Genomic DNA, 23091 nt, shown 5'->3' on the forward strand with positions numbered 1-23091 from the left:
CAGCCTTCTGCTGCCTATGCTAGCACCTCTGGCTTCTGGCCTGAGCCACTGCAGGCATGTGGCTGCATTTCCGAAATCAAATGTGAATATCTGTTCACTTGCTTAGCATCAGTTCAATCTATACAGTTTAGACTAACCTGCAAAGATTGAATTATTCAGCCTTGGGCTTTCTCACTGTCTGTACTTAGTCAAACTGAGCAGAGCTGTACCTGAGTGGACTTTCTGCTCTCCCTTGTAACAGAAAACTAAATATTTAAACTCTTATTTCACTGATCTTAACCTAGTTTCGCTGTTTCAGTGCCGTTTCCTGAATCTACAATATAAAACCTAATCCACACTAATTGGTGATACTGTATTTACTCAAATATAAGATGACCCCCTGCAATAGTTAGATTCTACATATGGAAAATTTATAAAATGTTATAATTTTTCAGGTATAGAATGTAATTATTGGAAATCTGCCTTGAATTTTTCCCCTTCCCTTTGTTACTGCAAGAAAAATAAGTCTGGGTTCAGATAGCTCCTTTGCTCTCTGTGCCTCCAACTTCTTTCTACTGCAGCCCTTCCTTACTTTACTGTCAGATCCTAATCTCTCTGAGCACATGGAAGTGAGAAGCATTTGAAAAGGCTTACCTAGATAAAAATACCTGTAGTAACTTGTATATAAAGAAATTACTATAGGTACCCACAGGCTTAGTTCACTCAGCATAGATGCAGTTTACCTCTTCTGAAATTGCTACAGGTTTGAGCTCAGATACTCCAAAAACATGCTTTTAAGCACCTACTTGCATATATTACACCCTATGCATGGCATTAGCCCAAAGATAAAAGGCTCATAAGTTACCATGTAGTTCACTGGATAGGGCTCCAGCAAAGACAACAAAGTTTCAAGTCATGGTGAGCCCATAGCCCAGCACTGCTCAGTACATGTGTACACTCCAGATATCCCCCACAAAGGATCCACATGCTAATTATCCTGCACACACGACTGGAACAGGGTCTTGGTCAGAAGTCCTGAGATCTTTCAAAAGTTATATGCAGATAAGGCACACGGCAACCTGGCCCAGTTCCATGTGATGGAGGGCAGGGCCACATTAATCATACGCAACAGGCTGAGGAGAGACGAAGCAACAGGGGGATTTTAGCTAAGCTGTTTGGAGCCTCAGTGATATTTGTCAGACATTTAAGGCTGGTTGAAAACAGGACTCTTTGGAAATTGGAAAGAAAGAAGCAGCTCAACTGTGGGAGTGAAGAAATCTAAAAGTTTTTGACGCAGTGGCTCAGCAAGTCAGCACTGAGGGGGATTCAGCGTAGTGGGAATTACTGTGTATCTTATTCAGATGGGTTACAGTCACCATCAGTATGTTTGCTCCACATCGGCCTTGCGTTTTACAGTTACGCTTGGTGTTGGCTGCAAGTAATCAACTTGCCAGGTGGCTTCCATTGCTGAACACATGTTGCTTTTATCAGCAGTTTAATGATGGACAGTGTATTTAGTGAGGTTTCCTTGTATGTCAATATAAGACAAGAGGTTCCTTCCACCCATACTGTTTGGAGGGGGAAGAAACCTTGTTGTATATTTCAGTAAATATGGTAATTGGCAAGCTTCTCTTTTACTCCTAACAAAGGTCTGGATTTCAAGCCTAGAGATGGCATCTAGGTCGAGACTGAGCCAGGTCAGAAGTATTCTGTTTGGTAGATATCTAGACACCTGTACTTTGAAAACTGTTGAACACAAAATACATTCACTTCTGACTATTTGACTGTATTATCTGGGGTCTCCCTGCTACTGTCACTCCAGAGGTTCCTCTTCATGTTACTAGTTTACTAACATATACTTCAAACAATTCTCAGGGAATACCCCTTTTATTTCACAGACAGACAGACAGACAGACAGACAGACAGACAGACAGACAGACAGACAGACAGACAGACAGACAGACAGACAGAGGATGTTCATGCAGAAAAAGCAGAACTTCCACATACCAAATAAAACCTACAATGCATCTTAGGTGCATGAAGAATGCACCTCATTTAAAATCTTGTCTAAGCCTATCCCAACCATGCAGTTGGCTCAATAAAAGATATTACAAAAATCCTTGCCTCTTGCTATGTCCTGGACCATCAGGGCTTACAACATCATTCCAATGCTACCAATGTAACTTTAGGCCAGCAGCAGCACCACCAGCAGCCAGCTGCTGCGGCCACAACCACTTCTTTACAGATTTTGCTGAAACTGACAATTAAATTATATAAAATACAATGAAATACATAATCTATAGTTATTGGTAAAAGCATACAATAAGATTATCCATTCTACAGGTTTAAACAAAATTAAAACAAAACATAATACACTGATAATACAAAACTCAGCACAGAATATAAAACAGTAGAGTAAAAAACCATAAAATAAAAACAAGGGAATTTTATTTAATTTTGGCTCTTCAACTTTGTGCAAGTAACACAAATATACCTGGGGAGTTTCAGATAGGCTGTAAGGGTGCCTGTATACACGTGGGACAAGATTAATGCCTTGAAAAATGTCACCAGAAATATTTTTCAGGAGGGGTGGGGAAGAGGGAAGGGAGAAATCATGAAAGAGCAATTAAAAAATTGCTTTCACCATCACCTTCCCTTCTTCCTGCCATTCACTTTTGAAAAGTTATATTATCAACTATAATTGCCACACTGTTGGAATACTTTTGGGGTGCTCCCAATGCCATTCTTTATAGTACGTTATAAAAGCACTATTAATTATCAAGTACACACTGGAATTATAAAAGCCTCATCTTACACATTTATAAGAATCTTTAAAAATGGCATCTTAAAATTCCACAGTAAAACTGCAAGGTTTCCAAAGCTTCAGGAAACACAAAATCCCCGGTGTCAGAGTAACAGACAATTAAATGTGTCAAAAATGTCATGCTTCTCTGACACATCTACAACTGTCCTCTACCTGGATACAGTCCTTTCCTGTCCTGATAAGGCATTTTCAATGTTTTTACTGGGGACTTTACTTTTACAGTAAAGTCTAGTGGAGTGTACTGGACTGAGATTTATAAAGGTTCTAATTCCCAGTTCTTTCATTGGTCTGCTGGGTCACCTTGGGGAAATCTTTCCACCTTCTGTGCCTCAGTGTTCTCATCTTTAAAATTGGGACAATGATACTAGCCACCTTTTAAAATATTTCAGTTTACTCATGAAAGGAGCTAGGTACCTTACTATTCATTACAGTCTTTTTATCCAAATAAAGTGATTTAAGTACATCGTAGACTGAAGAAAAGAAAGAAAAGGACCTGCAAGAAAAGATGCTTGTTTTTCTAAAAAAGTGTGCCCCATATTTATTTGGCATCAAACAATTTCTTTGAGCAAGCTATTTTTCTGAAAAAAAAATCTGTATTTAAAATTACATACACTTCCCTGATGCACTGACAAGTAGGGGTGTGTCGATATATCTGTTGGATATCTGATTGGCACTGATAAAAGGGAAATGAAATTATCGGCTATCAGCTTTTTTTGGCCATTATAGTCTATAATGTTTATTGTTGATTATGGCTTCTGGCCAGGGTCGCAAATGCCTGGGTTCCCTCTCACCTGCAGGGCCGGAGCCCCCAGATGCCTAGCTTCCCTCTACGAGCTAATGTGACCTGGGGCATGGAGGGCTCAAGCCATTCTCCATCCCCACCATCGTCCCTGTACCAGCGGGCTGGACTGGAGTGGAGCAGAGCAGCTGGTGCAGTGTCTCAAATGCTGGTGTGGCACAGACTGAAGGCTGGGGCAGGTGTTGAAAAAAGGTGGTGAGTGTGGAGACTTTTCTGGGTGGGGGTGAGGGGGGAAAGGGGGTAGAGCTGCCCAACCCGGCCCAGTGACAGCCTGCAGTGCTCGGGGGTCCATGCCCCAGGGACAGAGCCTGGCTGGGGCTGTGGCAGCTACTCCCCCACAATGTGCTGGCTTCAGCTCAGCTGGCTCCTGCCCTTTCCAAGGCCAGGGCTGGGTCCATTCAGCCTCCCCCATGGGGTATGGCAGGGCTTGCCCTGCCCCTGGCAGCAGCAGCACCAGGAGGGTAAGGGGCCCTTTCCCCAGCTGGAGTTCAGCTCCTGGGACCTGGGGCCTGACTGTGGGAGAGAGATGGTCTGGTTTCTCCAGGCCTGGTATGGTCCTGTGGCCCTGCCATGAGCACAGCAAGGAGAGCAAGGAGCCTGGCCCAGAGACCAACCAGACCTAGGCAGTCAGGAAGGCTCAAATCTTCCCCTTCAGCTCTGCTGGGCAGGCTCAGGCAACTGCTCTTGGGCTGGGGTTTAAGGGCATCAGGCAGAAGAGCAGGGGCTGAAGGGCTCTGCAAAGCAATTCGCAGGCACTGCTAAGCCAGTCCCACCTGCTGCAACTGGCATGGGCCCTGGGCACTTTTACATGTGCTCCGGGGGGGGGATGCCTTAGGGGGGCTCCAATAGCCACTCTAATTAAAGCACTGCAAAATCTTATGCATCAGCATCCCCATGCTTAAAAATGGCAGCTGGGGTACTTCAACTAAAGCTCATTTGACAAGCTTTAGTTCAAGCACCCCCACTGCCATTTTTAAGTGTGGGCACACTGACACACAAGATGCAAGAGGCTGGTGAAGCGCGCCCAAAAAAGTTTATTTATGTCAGTAGCTTAAAATGCCTTGCATGATTACTAAATATCGTTCATCAGATCAACACCAGTCGATATGGTTGGTTAATCATCAGTTCTTGGTATCAGCCAAGAAAACCTTTATCAGTGCACCTATACTGACCAGCATATGGATTCACAACAAATGCTTTAAAAATATACATCAGTGACACTTAAATAGGTTTAATATTGACCAAACCAGAAACATTTTGTTGATTGTATCTCTGATGTCAGTAGGCATAATAAAACACACTAAAATTATTTCAAAGATGATTAAATTTAAAAGGTCACATGGATTTCAGAAGTCCAAAATGTAAAGCATGAAGAAATCTTTACACTATCTTGTTAAAATATAAAGGAATTACTTGAAGGTCAGCTATATTTGAAGGGGAATGATTATTACAATAACAGTTGTATGCACTGATAGGCATAAAATACAGATGTGGCCCGTTTTCTGATATGATTGTAAAAAATGTAGATATATTGGAACAGTCTGCAGGTAAGAAGGAAGCGAGAAAATAAGAGAACAGGAAAAGTACATGCGCTTCTTAGTTAGTAACATAATTAATATTAATAATGTTATTTTGATTAAGATTTTATTGAAAGAGAACAAGAATTGTTTGAAAGATTGGGGTTAAATATAGTTTTGAATCTAACCATGACAACAGATAATACCCCTATTATAACAAAAACTAAAAAATGCCACAACCACTCTACTTTCAAAAACTGAAGAGCTGGCTGTGTGTGTATAAATCTCATAAAGACCGAGTCTCTTATAACAGCCACTTTTAATACCACACTGATGTGCTTATTAGTTATCTATTCAGGTTGAAGCCTCCCATTTAATCATAAAAATTGCTTCCTAGGAGCTGCCTTGATTCGCTAAAAACTTCTCACCCTAATGCCCGTCATGTCATTCTTTGTTTCTACTGAGAATGAGAAGGTATAGCAAACTTTTTTAATAAGCTTATAAATCATTTGGCATGGGATGAAAGGGAAAGAAACCCCTATCAAAAAGAAAGTCACGGAATAAGAGAGTGAGTGAGAGAGTGAGTGTGTGAGAGAAAATAAAAATCACTGATGCAATATTAAGTAAAAGAATGCATACTACGATTAATTATAAGTTCATAAGATAATAACTAATATTCAGTCCTATTGTTTGAGAGGGCCTATGAAATAATAAAAAGCTCTTAAGCTGAAGAGAATGAGCATATTTAGGCCACAGACAGAAGCTACATTTGTAGTGCTGTAAATGCCTTTGAAGCGGACAGATATTCACACCCCTGCACAGCTTAAACATGGCAGCAATACAGAAATATTGCTGGAAGTAAGAGCAACATCTCTGAAATACTACATATAACGTCAGTACAGTGCAGGGTACTGCAACAAAGGGTCTCGCTCCCCAGCTTTCCACAGTGCTCTGCTCCTCTCCTCCCCACCCACCGTCTGAAAGGGGAAGGGATGGAGAGGACGGTGGACAGCGAGCGAGTGTTCTAGTCACTTTGCTCCCATGAGGAAAGGGAGCAGATAGCAGCTCTGGGGAGGGTGAAATAGGAGCTGCTTCCTAAACACTGACAGCCTGCACATTCCTCTACTTTAGAGTGCATGATGGGAAAGGGGCTGGGGCTCTGCTGTCCCTGGCTCCTTCCCTGCTGTCTGCCCTGAAGCACACATGCAGCCTCACAGCTGCCTGCTATGAACAGCTCAGGATCTGAGCAGGCCCTTGTCGCCTGCCACAGAACCCAGGCTGCTCACAGAAGGTCTTACAGCCTCCTTACTGCCTGCTGTGACCATCCTGGGCTCCGTGGCTGGCGGGAGGGGCCTGCCCAGAGCCAGGGCTGGCTGGAGCATGCTGAGCAAAGTGTCTTCACAGGCCATGCTCTGGCATATGTGTCAGGGGTTGCCAACCCCTGATCTAGGTGTAGCTATGCTTATTTTCTATGATGGGTATTTCCCATGCTTCTGGGCTTTGCTCCCTTCCCTCCCCCCACACTTCTTTCTGCTATACATGTCAGGGTGTTTTTAAGCCTCCTCAGAGGCACTGGGTGTTCGTTACAGCCAAGGCTAGGGACTTTGACTGTGGTATGTCAATTCTCCTGCTAGAAGCAAAGCCGTAAAGTTTGTGGCTAGAGGGTCTTGCCCGACTGTGAAGGATCAGACTGATCTCCATATTTGGAGTCAGGAATTTACCCCTTGGTAAGACTGGTATGGACTGTTAGGGTTTTTGCCTTCCGCTGTAGTAAGGGGCATGGCCCACTACCCAGAATCTCTTGAGTAGATTGACAACATTTCATAGAAGCAGGACCTTAGCTGCCATGGTTCCCCTGCTTTACTTGTGGCAGGTTAGGGTGTTAGGTCTATGTTGTGTCAGGGTGGAGTGTAATCTTACGTAGAGTTTAGATTATGGTTGTACGATGGTTTCAATAGGGATGACCTTGTCTCGGGGGGCAGCCAGTTTCCATGGAAACCCCAGCAGCAGCAGGGCCGTGACAGCATGGGGCCAGGGTTTCCATGGAGACCAGCCCCAGTAGTGCTGGCAAGGTGCACAGCTGCACCAGGGCCAGAGCTAGGTTCTTGCAGTGGTGACAGCAGGGTCTAGACCTGGGGCAGAGCCACGATCCACTGCCTTTACATCCCTACCCAGATCAGTTCTGCCCCAGCTCAGGACCATACTGTCACCGCTAACAGCCCATGGTCACCACAAACTACAAAATAGCTTGAAATTTATAGTGTAAAAGGGACATGCTATTGAAATAATTCTTTACAAGATTTGGGTTCCCAGATGAGCTGCAAATAAGTCAAGAAATAAACTATTAAAATGCAGGCATACCACAAAATACCAGCACAATGATGTACGTCTTGTTTTCAATTTCTTTCCTAATTATTTTTGGATTCGTATGAAACTAGGAACCAGTCTATACTATACCTTTTGATGGTTTATAGAACCAGAGTCAATGAGTGGACCAAATGTACCCCCAACACAACCTTCTATATTCACATATGACCTACTGAACCATGCAAGCTTCTTACATGGAGTGTCTGAAGAATTATATGATCCAGATAATTAGGACTAAATAGGAATTTGACAATCCAAAACTGAAAAATTTGCACCTTTGAGCAGGAAAATATTTGAAGACAGCCTCTGATAAAATGAAAAGATAATGTTAAACTATATGTGGAAAAAGAATGGACATAGCTCTAGAATCTTAGGAGAAAGAGAGGTATGAGACCTTACCTACATGAACCTTGGGAAGGATCCTATACTTTACTGACAACGACATGAAATTGGGTGTAGGATACAGTAGTCTCAGGAGATTTCTATATAGATATTCCAAGATAGCAGATATTTGTTAGAAATGTTAGATATTTGTTATATTTGTTAGATGTTTGTTGAAGAAATGGGTACTGCTGTGCTGGGAGATGTCATTTTTTGTCATGAAGCATGTCTTAGTTCAGTCCCAGATATAGGTGATGTCATCAGGCATACTAACGCTTCGCCTTCTGTATCTGATCAAGATCACCACTTAACAATTAAGCCCTTACTACAAGGCAGCTGGAGATGTAAAGGCTGCTGTCCAGCGAAACTGATTGCAAAAAGTTTGAGCAGGACTATGGTAGTCGGCAGGGGTTCTCTGGGATTACCTCAACCACAGAAGTTAAAGGCCTGCTTGGTATGCTGCCTACATAGGAAAACAGCATGAGAAGCAATTGCAAGAATTTCTCTGAAGGGGACAGATACAGTTTCCAAAATAGCAAGTCCAGCACTCCAATATGCAAACAGTGCCTCCTGTTTCTACTGTATTCAAGGAAACAGGGCTGTGTATACATTCTTTGTAAATAAACAGGAATTGATTAAAGAAATACCCAACTCATATCATCAGTTTATCCCCTTAACAGAAGTGACAGGACAAAACTCAAACAGAGGCTAATTGCTTGGGCCAAAAGGATAGTAGTATAAATTAGTCATCATCCATAGAAAAAAAAAATTTAAAACAAAAACCTAATTAGCTACAAATTTAATTAAAGTGATCTAAATAGAAAAACAACAAGACAAATACAAAGTATTAACTTTTGCACATAACTAGTTTGATGACTTGGCAAAAAAACCAGAAACATGAATTTAACTTTATGGAAGTACTAAAGTTTGTTTTCTCTCCCTAAAGTATTACATTTTTGATCTCACTAAGGAACTTAGATTCCAACAACATTTACATAATCAGATTTTCTTTTTAAAGCTACTTTGGCTTGTGCAGAGTACATGTGTAACCAATATATGAATAATTGGATGTTGGAGATAAAGCGATTATTTGTTCAACAGCCTATTAAAAATGACCTAAACGTATCCTTCATTTAAGGTCTTGCCAAAGAAAAGCAAAAAAATACCTTTTGCTCGTTCAGTAGATCTGTAATGGTCTGCGACATTTCATCCAAACTCTGGGCTGCTTTCACCAGGTTATGTAGCGCACGTACATGCTGGTGAAGAGGTTCAAAGTCACAAAGTATAGGAACCCTTCAAAGATAGAATGAGTTCTAAAATTAAATTCAATGTGTCAGTATCAAATATTCAACTGAAAGTGTACACAGTGAAAAATCTAATTCTGATTGAACAAGTAGTATTGTCATTTTCTCAATTTCACCTGTTTTGCTATAACATGAAAACAACTTTGTAACTAACACTCTACATTAGTAATTCTTATTTCAGTGACTCTGGAGTACTTGAGAATATTAAAAAATAAATTTAGATCTTAAGTTCTGTTTTTAAGACACATTAGGTTCAGTGCACACTACAGATCACTTCTCAGCCTCCTATCCTTCCATGACTGCAACTCTAGGTTCTATTGATAACGTCATTCTAAGAAGCGATTCATATTATAACTGAAGTAGATTAATTTTTAAAACAGCTGAGAAATGAATTATAAAATAAAGTTATTTATTTTACACTATAGAAGTTAACAGACCAAAAACTGATAATATAATCAACCCATAAACATCTGTTCCAAAGTTTTACAACAACAAGCACCATTATCTTTCAAAATCATAAGAGTTGAATTCTTCAGCCTTAAATAAGAAGAGTACAAAGGATCTGCTGATAATGGTGCAAGTACACTGAGCTAATACTTCTCTCAATCAAAATTCATTTTCATTTCAATCAAATCTTATAAGATTATGAAAAAGCAAACTTTTAATCCCTTTCACAAATTCTGAAAGAGATTTAAGGCAAACTGTGTTCCAAGTTAGTGTAAGTGTGTAGTAGATCCATTAATTTCAGTAGGAACTGGATTTGTGCCATGAAGAAAAGAAAAAAAGACTATTATAATCCAATGTATTTTCCCAAATTGACAGAATACGCATTTTGAATTCTTATTTTGAAAGATACAGGTAAGAAGAATACTGCAGGTTTATTTAAGAGATCCTCTTTCGTGTCCGCATGACAAGGTATTTAGCAGAACTTGCAGATTTGTTGGAATCTGACTGGGCTGTGTCGTGAGTTCTTCTGCTGTGGCCTCAAACTTGTGAGCTCTAGACTGTCAGAGTGCCTTAGCTCCCACACCAAGAGATACATTTTTAAAACCAGACACTTACACACACACATTTATGCACAATAAAATTCAAGCTTTAAAATAAGACCGTCCAACTGGTGCCCTGTAAAGGGTTTATTCGTGAGCTTCCCATCCCCATGGTTCTATATTAGCAGCTGGTACTGGTCCCTCTCCATGAAAGGTTTCTAATAATGGAAATTTCTGAGAAAATTACCCCGCTAGAAATTACCATGCCTAGTCATACCCTTAGTTCTGTCTCAAATGGACAGCTGTTATGGTGCATTAGGTATGTTCACCCCTTTACATACAAAGTATAGGCTATGGGCCATGTGCATGCTGTATGGGCATTACTGGCCAAAATGTCTCCAGGCTCAAATACATGAAGCATATGCACATTCCACCATGGGTACTTATATATTCAATTACACAAAGATAACGCGTTTGCAGTCTTAAGATATGCAACTACAATTTTTTTTTCCAGTTTTTCTTGTTTGATATTTTCCTATTCGTAACAGAAAGATCTTGGTGATTTCCATGCTACAAGGACTTAACACCTAATCATTTACCTGAGTAATGGTTGTACTTCTGAAGGACAAAAAGACTGCAGAAACTGCAAGTCATTTAATGAGATATCTGGAAGCTCACTATCAAATCTGCGAGGCTTGTGTGTCTGCATAAATGATACAAATACCATTTAAAAGATTAGGGAAGAGAAGGAAAACGGGGCAGAGACTTGAAGATTAGTGCACTGCTAAACAAATAGATAAATATTAAACTATACAGAAGATTTATACCAGGAGTACCCAACTCACAGGCCAGATTATCTGTGGGGCTCTTCATGGCCTGGATCCAGCCCAGGACATGACCGCAACTACCATGGGTCTGCTGGCTATAGTGGATCTGGGAGCAGCGGTGGCAAGCCAAACTCACCACTGATGACTGTAGCCAGCATGTTTGAAGGGCCCCAAATTCTGCAGCAGGCCAACCCCCAACCCCAACCTTTAGTGGCCCACTGGTAGTCCAGCAGGTTCTGGTTACATATGCTTTTAGAAGTGCCAGAGCAGAGGAAATGAAAAAAGTATCTATCTAACAAGACAAAGTGAGTCATAGAATCACATCAACAGCATTAAATAAGCAAAAACAAAAAGATACATCATTACTAACTAGTCAACCAAGCTGAAACCATGGATAAATGATTTTTTCCTCATGCTGATCAGTTATGGCATCTTAAATCAAAAAATAAGAAGGATGAGAACATACAATATGGCCCAAAGAATTAATATAGCCATGCTGCACCAGTGGAATAAGTTGCCTCTGAATAAATAAGGGGCAAAATTCTCACTTTTAACTGCCTTTTCAAAGCACAACCTGCTCACTTTCTGCTTTCAAATACACAGCCTGCTTTTTTATGCATAACTTGTCACTATGCAATTTGCTCAAGGTTTATACATGGAGTTTCTTTATCAGCATACCCATGGTCAGAAACAAATTACAGCTAATGGTCTGCGTAAGTAGGGTGACCATAGGTCCTGGTTTGGCCTGGACACTCCCAGACTCTGTAGGCTGGTTCTTGCTGGTTGGTCAAAAGACCCAGGCTGGAGTCCAGCAGAGAGGCAGGGCAGCACGTTGCACCAGGCAGGTGGCCAGCCAAACAAGCACTGCTGCTGCTGTGTGGGAGCAAGAAAGTGCCCCATGTGGGTGGGGTGGCACCTGCTCCAGCTCAGCAGCAGCGGTGCCTGCCCCGCTGCCTCCCTGGCACACCAGTGGACCCGGCCTGGGACTTTTGAGCCACCGGCCGGGACTGACTTGTGGAATCCGGGACTGTCCCAACTAAACCAGGATGTATGGTCACCCTATGCGTAAGTAATTAAGAATCAAATAATTATGCTGTGTTGTGAAGGTCAGATTAAATAATTATAATGAACCCTTATAGCTTCAAAGTAATAAGCAACCTAATCAAAATATCCCAAAAAGTTCGAACCAGAGATGCTTAAGAGAGCATCAAATTATCACTCCCTCAGAACCAAATTGCAACAGATATATGTAAAGGTATCCTTATTACTAATTTCATCCTTAGATTAACTTTTTTTTTTGAAAGAAAGAAAGAATATCTGTTCTGTAGCAAAAAGAAATGCATGTGAAGTAAAAACTCTGCTTACAACTAGTATTTAAATGTCATACTATAGATTTTTCTTACAGAAGCCACACTTACAAAAACATACTTAAAACCCAACACTTATGTGAATTCAAAGAAGTTACTGAATACATACACAAAAGGATGGAGGCCAGGAATCAAGTCCCCTAAACAAACGATTCCTTAAAAAAGATTTCCCTGCGCAAAGGAAAACTTGGGTTATTTAGCAGGTATGTACACAACATTTAAACAATGCAAAAATGGAATACACTGATCTATGTTGGTCTAAATGCTGTACTAAATTTGGAAACAAGACTACAGTATGTTTACATTCCTGAAAAAGGTAATAATAATGACAATTACAGACTTTCAAACACAAAAAACCCAAGCAGACAGAATTCCTTTACCATACTTAAAGCCTTCTGTCTTTTTTCCCCCCAGCATGATGACCCTTATACCAAATACCTTTTCTCCTCTGCATCTTTTGGCTACCATCAAAACCTTTTTACTAGTAAGCTCTTTTCCAGTGTCACCTGCCTCTCCTCTTCTGCCCTAACTTTAAAAATTCAAAGTAAAAAACAGAGTGCCAACAGATATGGGGAAAAACAAAAAAGCCCACATAACTCGCACTCTACCAGAAGCAGCAGTGCTACTTTGACCCAGTTCCACAGTATCTGCATAGATCAGGCAGTTAAAAGTACTGTAAAGCCTTTGATGTAATAGCTGATTCAACCAGCAATTAGATAAAAAGTTTCAAAAAGTCCCACTAAAGCACCCAATCAATACAGATGTTGGGGAAGCCAGGTACAACTAAAGTGCTGCCTCTTCCAGGCATGTGTTGAGCTTGGTATGGGAGCGTGTGGATTTTAAAGTGGAGCTTCCTCCTCCTCTCCCCACCACCCAGCTACAAGCAGCCAAAATAAACTACAAACTTTCTCCACAAAATTATCCAAATCGCAATGTTAGTGGTTTCAGGTTTTCCTTTTCTCTCTCTTCTATTTCAAGTGTTTACACCCAAATGCTCAACAAATCATTATTTTAAAAATGTTGTTCATCTAGACAATGCACTACACTAGTTCTTGCACTCCACAAATTTTTCAAGTATAACTTGAAAAGAGTTACTTTGAAATAAGATTAAAACTTGCATAAAGTAATTTTCAAATGGTAAATGCATTATATACATTTTTTGCGCTTCAAGCATATGTTTTTGTTTGGTTTTCCTACAAATACATTAACAATTATCTGAATTTCCAAAAATATTTTGTACAAAAAAAAACTTTAAACACAATATTTGTAGACACATTTTGATCTATTTTATTCACAGAAACACCATTTATGGCACATCTATGCAAGTCATTCTGGATATTTCTTATGTAACCAATTCAATTTATATTAATAAGGGCACTGAATTATACAGCTGTCATTGTTTGAAGAGTACAGACATACACAACTGGTATTTACAACTGAATTTACAGAAGAGGAAAAACACTTACTAAACAATTTGCCAAAAGACTCCCTTTTTGCCTTTTCAGCTTCATACAGATGTTTCCCATCTTTTATTAAAGCACCAGCCCACTATAATAAGGAAAATACATATAATCAGTTTAGAAGCTGACACAAAGTGCAGTTTCAAAATCATTTAACATGCTTACCTCCCTGTAGTGTTTTATGAACATTTTTCTCCTCACAACCTCAACCACAGCTAGACAGTACATTTGAGGAACAGTACTGAGAGCCTCAACCACCTTGACCCTTTCTAGTAATTCTGTCACAAGGCGAAGCAAGGCTTGCAGTTTCTCCCCATCTTGGTCAGCGTGAAGCATTACAAAGCAACACCACCTACAAAGTAAAATGTTCCTTTATAGCAAAATTACCAGAATATTAACAGAATACAGAATACAGATATTTAAATACTGTTACAGATACAGAAATTTAAATACTGTTATGACGAAATTTTATAATCGTTAAATCAACTATCTACATCTCTTTATGGATCCCATTGTTATAACTACTGGGCTTGGCACAAGAGTACCACAAAAGCATCCAACACAGTTATACCATTCACTTGGATGTAAAAATTACCATTAGCCATGTCTCTGTCCCCCTCCAGGTCTGATTAATGAAATGCACTCTAAGTAGGACAACAAACTATTTGGAAACTGCACTTAAGAACTATGCATGGGAAATTCTGCATGCTCTGAGGGCACCATAATACAGATGCTTCCTTCCTTTCCCACTTGCAAGTGACCTGGGGGGCCAGGGGGGACTGCCAAGAGAAGTCAGCCAGGAGATTCTTGCCACAAGGAACAGACATATCATCCTCTGGAAATGCAGAAAACTCTACAGCTAGAGATCTCTTTTTGCCCTGTGCTGAATTGGGTGTTTGTTCTAACCTAGGTATCGGCTACATTTTTGGGCAGTGACAAAACACACCTGCAACCTCAATTTGTAAGATGTTGGTATGCCAGGGGCAGACAGCGGGAAGCTGCAAGGGGCCTGATCCTTATTGTAACACTGCAGCCCTGGCCACTTCTCCACCATCCACCCCAAGGCACGTGTGTCAAGCAGAAAGCCTGTGCATGCCATGCTCTGGCACTTGTGCCATGGGTTGCATACCCTGGCTCTAACCTTTCCCTTTGGTCCTCAAGTTTTTCTACTATGGGCATTACCATAAGCTGTCCTGAGACTTCTTTGGCTAGGGCAACATATTAAAAATCAATCAATCCGAGTTCATCTTTGTTCCATACCTACCACCTAAACCTCTCTTCCCTCTGCTCTGTTTCTTACCACCCCACATTTTCCTATTCTTTTCATTGTTCTACAAAGAGGAAAAAAGAAGAAAAAAGTGAACAAACACAAACTCTGGTGCCATCATGCTGTTCCGTCTAATCATTTGTTAGATTCCTCCCCCTTCTGCCTCAAATACAGGTTGTCTAGTAAGTTCTTGCAGACAGAAACCATCTGTTATTCTGTAGGGTTATACAGTATCTAACACTGGGGGTGGGGGGTATTCTTGGTTGGTCACTAGGCACTACCATGAAATAATTAAAAGTAAATCTCCTGCAGGACATATCTTCCCAAAATAGTATCCGTACTATTTATGGTACCAATGACCTAAAGTATGAAGGACAGCTACAAACCATATATTACATTAAGCATGGTTTGAGTGATTCTGCTAACAACCAGTCCACTCCAGGCAGTCCACACCATATACACATCACATTTAGCACAGAGAACGTCTTAATTTTTAAGCCACCTCTGGATAATGTAGTATAAATAAAATTGCTAAACAGTTAAATTGCTTTTATGTAATCAAACTATCAGATTTTTTTCTTGAAAGCAGAACTCCAGAGGGGGGAAAGGAGGGAGACCAAAAAACCTAAATAAATTGTCACTCAGTTTGAAGGAGAGACTGATGATTTACTGCTGAGTCCTTGAAAGTTTTTTTTTTTAAAGTTTGTATAGTACAGAAGCTACAAAGAAAAATGTTTTAGCCAGCTTACAAAGATACATTAAAACATTTATCTGGCTCACTTGCAAAGAAACCATGACATACAATTTCAAGCTCTGTTTTTTCCTCTAGTAAAACAAAGTCTATAGATATTCAAGTAAAGCCCTTCAACTACATAGGTAAGTCTTTCTTAATAGGGTACTTTAGATAGTCAAATCCAGTGACATAAAATTAAAATATCACTTACTTCAGTCTGACTTGTAGATTATTTGCAAGTTCTTGTTTGGCAGTGGTACATTTTTGCTTAATATCTAAGAGTTTCCTGTGATTAGTTAACATAATCATCAGCTGATTTGCATGACTCAAACATAAGTCAGGTAGCACAGAAGGATCTTTTAAGTTCTCAGCTCTCTTCTGGTTAGCCAAAAATCCCTGTAAAACAACAAACCCACTTATTAAACAGATGTGTAACAAAACAAAATGCTGCTACATTTACTGTTCCACCTCAACACCAGTTTACTTACTTATCTAGACTTTTTTCATCTGAAAAGATGCAAGAGAGCTTTAACAAACCTACGTAAATTAAACAAGATTACCGAAAAGTGCTATCGCCACAAGCACTTTACTTCCCATCTTATTAAAAGCCTATTAATTACCATTAAGGGACGGGGAACTGCTATTCTTTAGAGTAAGCTTATATTAATTAATGTGTCCTCCCCCTTTTGGGGGGGGGGGGCAGGAGGAGGGGAAAGGGGGTTACCTGGGCAAAATTTAACATCCCATAGCAAAAAGGGCAACAATATAGTATTACTACCAGAACACAGCCCCCATCAGAATCTGGAATAGAAGTCATCCCCTCTGAAACTGTTTTATGCTGTCAACTAATCTGCAGTAAAAATTATCTCCAGTAAAACTCATCACTCCCGTGTATCTGGTTATAAAGACTAACGATCAGTAGTTAGTACTTTTCAACTTTTTGTGGAATGTATTTTACATGTCATATCAAGGCATTATTTTTTTAATTTATCATGACGAAAAATATATTTTCAGAAATTCTGAGTGCAAACTGCATCCACTTTATCTTGCTGTATAAGAAAAGTATGATTATACATATAAGTGCTTAATGTACAATTTCTTCCCAACAAAAATGTAGAACGTTCACTATAAGAATATGATTAGGATAGAGTAAAATAATCTGTCAGGTTTTTGTTGTGCATTCTTGCATGTTCCTGCCACTAAAGTACAAGATAACAGCACAAAATAGACTCATGTTGTCTGTCTTACTAAGGCAAGAAAAGCTTTGCCTGGCACTGTTGTGCTGTCTCCAGAACTGGAAGAAGTCACATAGCTGCATTGGTGCAGTGCTGCTGCTAAGTTTAGTCCACAAATGAAGCTAATGCTACTTCTACTTTGAGAAGTGACACATATACAGTTTCGCATAACGTTTTATCACAGACTGCCTAGCAAATTCAGCTACTTATATATCCACTACAGACCTATCTATATCATTTAAGAACCTACTACTATCACCAGACAAGTTCTTTCTAGCAGATTTAAGTCTGAAACCATATAAAACCCACTACTCAGTGTTGCTCTACATAAGGGGTAGATGTGATATCTTTTATTAGACCAACTGAGTAGTTGGGGAAAAAAAGATCTTAGAAAAAGCTGAGAGAGAACTTCTCCCCGCCCCCACCAACTACTCAGTTGGTCTAATAGAAGATATCACATGTACCCAAAGAAGTTTGCCTGCCTATGTGCTTAGACCAACACGACTACAACCAAAAACTCCGCTCTACATAAGGAAATTGACTTTAATTTTCTTCTTCAACCATCTAGAAAGTTATACATGAAATAATATTAAAAGCACAATGACTAAACAAGGTCATGTAGCCTCCTTGTCATATTTTATAATACATTTTCAATTACATCACCATATGTTTTTTCTACTGAGACACACTTTCATTCACAAAAGATTATGCACAGGGAATGAATCAAAGTTGTACAGAATATGACACTATTTCGTTTTGGACCCATTTGTTGCAAAATTGGTAAAAAGTTAAGATTAAATAGGCAGAGTACTATAGGAAAGGGAAGAAGGATGATCTGATGTTTTAGGCAGTTAATGCTAACCTACAATCTCGGGGCAGCTATACACGTGACAGACCTTTGCTCCAATGCGTGCTATTAGCATGCATCGGAGCAGACTCAATTAATCTAGTTGCTGAAGCATGCTAATTACCACGCTCCAGCAGCCTCCGCATCACATGTATTCAGCATCCCTGCATTTCAAAACGGCGGCAAGGGCACTTTAATTAAAGCTTGTTGAATGAGCTTTAGTTAGTGTCCCTGCTGCCATTTTGAAGTGTGGGATGCTAAATACCCATGACACTGTGGGTGGTATAATTAGAGGCTCTGAGAGCCGCTCTAATTAAAGCACCCCCCTCCCCACCCCAGGGAAAACATGTGTAGATACCCTAAGATTTTATCCCTGCTTCTGTCACAGAGGCCTACATCACATTGGCCAAGTCACTTATTTTCACCAGTAATCACTCATTTTGTGTTCCTTATTTTACAGTTCCACAATGTAATATTAGTTTTGTAGAAATGATGTACACTCACAGCTCCCATTAACTTTACATTCAGACATGTATAGGACATATGAAAAGCTATTCAAATCTAAAGTACTCTGAAAAATGAGGTTCTGGTATTGCAAGTTATACAGACAAAATTAAACAACACCAGACCCCTTTTTGGTTTCAGTCCGTGTCTCATTCCCAACTGGAAAATGGAAATAATAAATCCACCTTTTATTGTGGGATGCCATAAAGATAAATTTATTTAAAGTACCAATACTTAGGGGACATGAAAGTACAGAACAGCCATATAGAAATTTTGCATTCAGTGCTTTTCACTAGAGTGCAAAGTGTGAGGGGGTAGGAGAGGATAAGAGGACATAACATGCAAGGCTAAATTAAATACTAAATGGATAGCCACTCAGTGACTACCATCCACCTGTGTACAGAAAAACCAAGGCCTGGCCTGGGGGACAGGGAAGAGTGAGGACAAAAATTGGTACTTATTTTAAAGTAGAGGTCCTCCCCCCCACCCAAGATTTTAGTGTTTGACTTTGTTAAAGCAACTAGAAGTGTAGCATGTGACTAAGATTAAGTAAAAGAGTTAATGCAAATTAGGTTCAGGATGTTTTAAGCAAGTCACAAAATGGCATGGGAGATCCTGCCTCAAGTATCTTATAATGTGTGGTCATAAAAATAGTGATAGGCTGGTGGGGAAAAAAAAAAGTCTTCTCCATTTAACAATGAAACAAGATGTTTACAATAAAGTTGTAGTCACTGGCTGCTACATGTCTAATCCTGGTCAACAGGCAGGATTTTGTGAATATCACAGCAGAGATTAATTTAAGAAAGGGTCTGTAGGTGAACAAATGTGACAGTAAAGCATATTGCAAAAAAAAAAAAAAAATAGTAAAAGAAAACCTGTCATTCTGATAAAAACAGTATAAATAAAACAGTGGCAAAAGCAGAACAGATTAATTGTAGGTGATCCTTTGCAAAAAAACTCATTTGGTGTTTCTATAAGAGTACACTTGCTATGTAATGCCACCTACTGACCACAACTAGGCATGCAAAGCTTATTATTTTCTCCTTTCATTTTTAGAAAGCATTCTAAAAATGTGTGCCACAGTTCTACCAATTTAAAGACTTCTGGCCTGGGACTAGCCAGCCCTATTTAATTATCAGACTCACCCAAGAAGCAGGCTCCTGTTAAGGGCTCAGCATACAGAAATGGAGAAAAGAACCCCTCATACAGACTGTAGAGCAACATGAAAAGCCTTTGCATCTTTGCCATCTACTCTGGTCAAGGAGATAGCTTTGCTTGGTGAACTCTGTTTTTAAGCTCAAAAGGTAATTAGGCTTATTAAGACTAGGCATGGCTTTAGTCTTTCCTGGGCTATGGAAACTCTCTTTCTTTTTTTTTTGGCACTTGGATTTAACACTGTGCTTTCTGATTTCTTCATGAAAAATAAAAAGATAAGATGAAAAACTCTGACACTTCAGTTCTGCCGTCTTTACCATCTTGTCATTGGGGACTATGAAAAATAATACCAAGTGAACAGAACAAGGATGGAATTTTCCACCTAACCAAAGCCAAAGCCACCTAACCTCTACTGAAAGTCAAAGGGAGCTAAGCTTAGATCCACTTAAGGAGCTGACTGTGGTAATGCCAAATATCAGTATATCTAACTTTTAAGCACCAAGCGCCCAGAGTTGAACTCTGAAATCTCAGTTCAGTGATTCTCAAATAGGGTGCCAAGGTACCCAGGGGTGCTGCCATATCCTTTGAAGGGTACCAGGAGTTGTGAGGAGAAAGCTGACATGTGAGAAGATAAACAGATAAGCCAGCCTTAGCCTTGCCCTTGCCTGGACAATTCCCCACTCCTACTGCCTAGCCCTTGTGTAAAGAGATAAGCACTGTAATATATAAATTAATTTTTGAAATTGAGTGCCATTCAGTTTGCAAATTATGGAGGCATGCCTTGAGTCCAAAAAGATTGAAAACTGCTGAACATTTAAATACTCTGACACCTAATATGGCACCTGGGAATAGCATTCACAACGCCCGAAATGCTAAGTAGACACTTGCCTGTAACCCTAAGTCAGGAATCTATATGATCCTGGGATAAGTAGCCCAATATCCCTACCTAGGACACAAGCACCCTTTGGGCACAGGAGGTCAATGTACTTATTTCTTTTAACAAGACAGTCAGAATTAAAGGATGTGGTGGTAGTGGTGGTGATGATGTTACCTACCTTATTACATAAGCCTAGAGAGTGGAACACTCACCCAGGACATGGGAGACTTGGATTGAATCACTTCCTCATTTTGAGGGTATTCAAGCCCACATTTCCCAAGTCAAGAGAGTTCTCTAGTCAATAGAGTTAGAGGCTACGGATGGCCTTCAACATCTACCTTGCTGGAGCTGAGATACTGGGCAGCCAAGAATGCAAGATTCCTCAGGAAGGAAGGATGAACTGTCATCTCAGAACCCAGGGAGGAAGGCAGTCCCTTGATGGGGAAAAATATGGATTCTAGCCTCTATTTCAAGAACTGTTCATGCCTCCAGCCTTGTGGTTTAGGTACTTTCCTGAGACATGTGTGGGGTTGAATTCCTCCAGGTTGAGGAAAGCAGTGTTTTCCATAAAAATGATCACTAGAATCTTTAATCTCATTTAAAGAGGTTAAGGCAACTGTACAACAGAGGGAAAGAAAACAAGCAATACTACTAAAATTCAAATATGTTAACGGTCCTCTCTATGTACTTAACATTCATTTTTTAATGGTGGCTAAAAACTGAAGCAAGCCAGCTACAAGTGGAGACACCTGCATACAACATATAACAGTAAAACCTTATTAAATTGACCTCTGTTGGACCAGGCTTCCATTAGGCAACACAAAACTCTGCTTATATATCACTTGCGTGAGTCAAGCTGAGTGAGGGCAAAAAGGTCTGCCCATTCCCTGCTTCTGCGCATGCAAGCGCGTGCATGAGCGCGCGCGCGCGCACACACACACACACACACACACACACACACACACACACACAATTTAACACTTTGCATGTGTGTATTTAGTTTGAAGTTATGCTGAAGGCAAAGTAGGTGGCACCTTGTGTCAAGAGGGTCCATTATCCTGCATTATTGCACCTTTCAAATTTCAGTTTAGGGAGTTTAACTTCAGGCTTTTGCTTTGGTTACAAACTAAATTTTCTGGAATTGTCATTTAAAACTTCAAATACTATACACTGAACTAGGACAGCATTGGCTTGAAGGCTGAACTAGTTTGTATCAAACACTCACTGCAGAAGAATCAAAATCAACTTAACAATGACAAAAATATTATAGCAGTACTACGTTTTGTTGGATTCCAAAATTCTTATCATCAATGCCAAAGAGATTTGAAAAACAAGAAAAAAAACAGTTAATTGGTTAATAAACCTATGGGATAGTTCACCATTATTCTGATTCTTTGCCAGTTGGCTTTCCCTTTGACTTGAATGATCTATTTTTGATATCTGGGCTCAACTGGATTATTTACTATTATTTCCCTTCTCCATGGAGTGGTGAATTAACTAGTTTATTATAACTCTGACAGAAATTCAGATGTATGGTGTTTTAGACCACTATTCAGTTTGCCAGATGAAGTGAAGCTATAACTTTGAATGTTCTCAGAACATTTATTTAAACACAGTTTTATATTTAGGATATAGTACCGTTCATTTTTTTATGCAGAGGAAGTTTTAAAGGTATTTAACTATATGAACTTGAGTACAACAGTTACTGATTTTGTCAATCATCACTGTAGCATTGATACTGATTTGTCATACTGATTTTGTCATTCATCACTGTAGCATTCCTAACAAATTTAAAAGTTTTAAAAGGAAAATACCTAGAAGAATACTAAAAGCATGACCCACCACCATTTTTACACTTGTAATGTTTAGTTACTAAAATTATACTTATTTCGTACAACTTTCAAGCAGAAATAGGAAGAAATTTCCCCCTATAAGTTAATGTTTTTAGAATATGAGATTTAATCAAAAGCATAAAATGTAAGAAAAGCATACCCTCTACTTAAAATACCGATATTGTGGTATTGTCTCATTCAAATACAATATTAAATATATTGAAAATGTGATTATAAATATGTGGCTAGTCATTCTATCACAGATTTGTGCCTCTTTTTGTTTTCAGGGAGATGGATATATAAAGTCAGTTACCTGAGCAAGTTCTTTTTGTTCGTTTACCAGTCTGCTGCAGCTAGCTATCATCTGGTCTAGCGCATACAGCCTGTCCTCCAGGCCTTTAATAGCCTTCATGTTCTGATTATCTAGTTTGGCAATAGTCTGTCGACATTCTGCCAAGAAGGGCTGAATGATCCTTGGATCAAGCTACAGAAAAAGAGAAGAAAAAAAACATGTAATTAAATACATTTAGTGACTTTACTTTTAACCAATTCCCATTATGCAACAGGTTGCAACATCCTTATACAATTTACAAAAGTTATATAATAAAACTAGCCTATTACCAAAAATACCTCTATAGAAGTTAACCTCTATAAAAGCTTTTGCCTTCACATATTTTAGTTTCTCCATTTCCAAGGTTTAGGATGGTGGTTTTTTCCCTTGATTGTATTCTTAGAATTAATTTAAAAGATATAGCAGGATATAACTAGGTGATACTGTGGTGGAAGAACCCCACAGAAAGGACTAGGTGGCCCTGGCTCCATGGCGGGGG

At 39.6% G+C, this 23091-nt stretch overlaps 1 protein-coding gene across 9 annotated transcripts in view; it reads right to left on the reverse strand.

Annotated features, from left to right (window-relative positions):
* Positions 1 to 23091, reverse strand: part of RB1CC1 (RB1 inducible coiled-coil 1) — a 126171-nt gene that overhangs the window by 43713 nt on the left and 59367 nt on the right. For all 9 annotated transcript variants that reach the window (XR_003094135.1, XM_025204506.1, XM_025204508.1 and 6 more), the window contains 7 exons: positions 22575 to 22745; positions 16023 to 16207; positions 13977 to 14163; positions 13818 to 13899; positions 12461 to 12522; positions 10757 to 10860; positions 9034 to 9160 (listed from right to left, as the gene is read on the reverse strand). Coding sequence is in view for 8 of the 9 variants with exons in the window: in XM_025204506.1 (XP_025060291.1) it covers positions 9034 to 9160; positions 10757 to 10860; positions 12461 to 12522; positions 13818 to 13899; positions 13977 to 14163; positions 16023 to 16207; positions 22575 to 22745 (918 nt within the window). In the remaining variant the exon portion in view is untranslated. The remainder of the gene's footprint in view (positions 1 to 9033; positions 9161 to 10756; positions 10861 to 12460; positions 12523 to 13817; positions 13900 to 13976; positions 14164 to 16022; positions 16208 to 22574; positions 22746 to 23091) is intronic.

Source organism: Alligator sinensis, unplaced genomic scaffold (assembly GCF_000455745.1).
Source record: "Alligator sinensis unplaced genomic scaffold, ASM45574v1 scaffold612_2, whole genome shotgun sequence".
In the NCBI taxonomy this organism is placed as follows: Eukaryota; Metazoa; Chordata; order Crocodylia; family Alligatoridae; genus Alligator; species Alligator sinensis.